Below are 1,860 nucleotides of genomic sequence, written 5' to 3'. Positions count from 1 at the left end.
AACAACACCTAACAATAGCAACTACAATAAAATTGAATTAAAAATCTAATGACTATAATATAAGTTTTAAAAGTTTGGTAATCAATATAAAAATATCTTAAAAACTCAATGACTACTCATGTACAATAAGAGTGAATTAAAAATTTAATAATAATATGTAAGTTTTGAAAACTCGATGGTCAAAATGGAAACAATAATATCCTAAAATCTCAATGACTACTGGTGTAATTTACTCATTAATAAATACAAAACCAAATAGTACCTTCAGGTCTCTACTCCCTACCGTCTACAGACATTAAGGTAAAACGATTCTGAACCGTCAAATTATAATTTCACTTAAATCAAGGGTCAAGATCAATTATAAACAGTATCCGCACTATCCCTCTCTATATATTTCCATTCACTTCGCTCATCACTCTGTCCAACCCACGTTAACCCGAAAAGAAGAAGAAGAGACCCTCTAACCTTGAAAGTGCAAGTTAAACAAACAAACCAATTTTCTTTATAACCTATGATAATGGCGTCGGCGAGTACTTGGATGTTTTTGCTGAAGGTACTCCTCATTTCTACTGGTATATTGGGCATAGCTTTGGGACTTAAAGTATCTGTTCCATTGGTTATGGAATTCTTTGTTTCTCAAGCTCCGTTATGGTGGAGTACGATCCGTTCTTGGCTCAAGCCTCCGTTCCTTTACTTCGTCATCAATGGAATCATCATCACAATTGCAGCATCGTCACGGTTTAACCAAATCAACGCCGAGAAAGATCAGACGGAGCAAATACAGCTGCGACCGAAGATCTCGGTGGATCGATGGCAAGCGGAGGAGTACGATACAAAGAGCGGCTGGGAATCCGATGTAGTAGAGCCCAGTGATTTATTGTACGATCAAAATTATAAAGGAAAAGAGGTGGAAACGACGATTCTTGGGGATGAGAGCAATGTGGCGGTTGAAGATGACAAAAGTGGAGATAGCGAGTTGGTTATCTCCAAGTCGGAGTGGATCCCTCCAACTAGAACGGATTCTTCGGAGATTCCATTGGATGCTCTGTTTCCACCGGAGAAACCAGCGCTTTCTTCTAGGTTCGGTCACCGGAAACCTGTTAAAACCAACCCTGAAGGTATATTCAGCATTTCCCTCTCGAATCTCTTTAACGGTTATTTTGTTTATATCTAAATTACCGAAATTCAAAAAAAAAATTTAAAAAGAAGCTCAGAAAACCACTTCGACGGCGTTTCAGTGTTCCGTGTTCCGCAAAGGCGTCTACCTGACGCACCGTTGTAAAAAGTCCAAAATAGTCCTTTTTTAATGTGAGTATACAATAAAAGAAAAGTAAAACATCTGAACTACTTAATTAAGGAGATTAATGCTCCTGTGCGGATGCCTAATTCAGGTGGGGGGGCGTTGAGAGTGGCAAAGCCAAAACTGCATGAGACGCTGGAGAACACGTGGAAGATGATCATGGAAAAGAAAGCAATGCCGCTGTCGGGACACTTGAAGAAGTCGGACACTTGGGAGAATCACGACCGTGATATCAACGGGGAGGCATCGACCGCCTCACCTCTGATGAAAAAATCAGAAACGTTCAAGGACAGGACCAATTATCAGCTGCCACCAGTACAAGCAAGCCCTTCCCCGGCTTCCGGAAAGGCGAGGAAAGAGCCATCGCTGAGTCAAGAGGAGTTGAATCGTCGAGTGGAAGCCTTTATTCACAAGTTTAACAACGAAATGAGGTTACAGAAACAAGAGTCGATTAATCAGTATATGCAGATGGTTAATGGTGGGAATTAATCATAACTATGCTTAGATTAGTTTATGGAAATATGTTTGCTCCAATGAGTTTTAGAAGGTTGGAGACTTTA

General features: G+C 40.1%; 1 protein-coding gene across 1 annotated transcript; it reads left to right on the top strand.

Moving 5' to 3' along the window:
• Positions 1-435: 435 nt before the first annotated feature.
• On the top strand, positions 436-1,860 carry LOC120194582. The gene is made up of 2 exons (XM_039196845.1): positions 436-1,118; positions 1,392-1,860. Exons 1-2 carry the CDS (start codon positions 512-514, stop codon positions 1,787-1,789), a joined length of 1,005 nt encoding a protein of 334 aa, XP_039052776.1. The 5' UTR covers positions 436-511; the 3' UTR covers positions 1,790-1,860.

The sequence above is a fragment of the Hibiscus syriacus genome, unplaced genomic scaffold, assembly GCF_006381635.1.
Source record: "Hibiscus syriacus cultivar Baekdansim isolate YM2019G1 unplaced genomic scaffold, ASM638163v2 tig00117000_pilon, whole genome shotgun sequence".
Taxonomy (NCBI): domain Eukaryota; kingdom Viridiplantae; phylum Streptophyta; class Magnoliopsida; order Malvales; family Malvaceae; genus Hibiscus; species Hibiscus syriacus.
The sequence above is the reverse complement of the archived record's forward strand: the minus strand, read 5'-3'. Positions and strand labels throughout refer to the sequence as shown.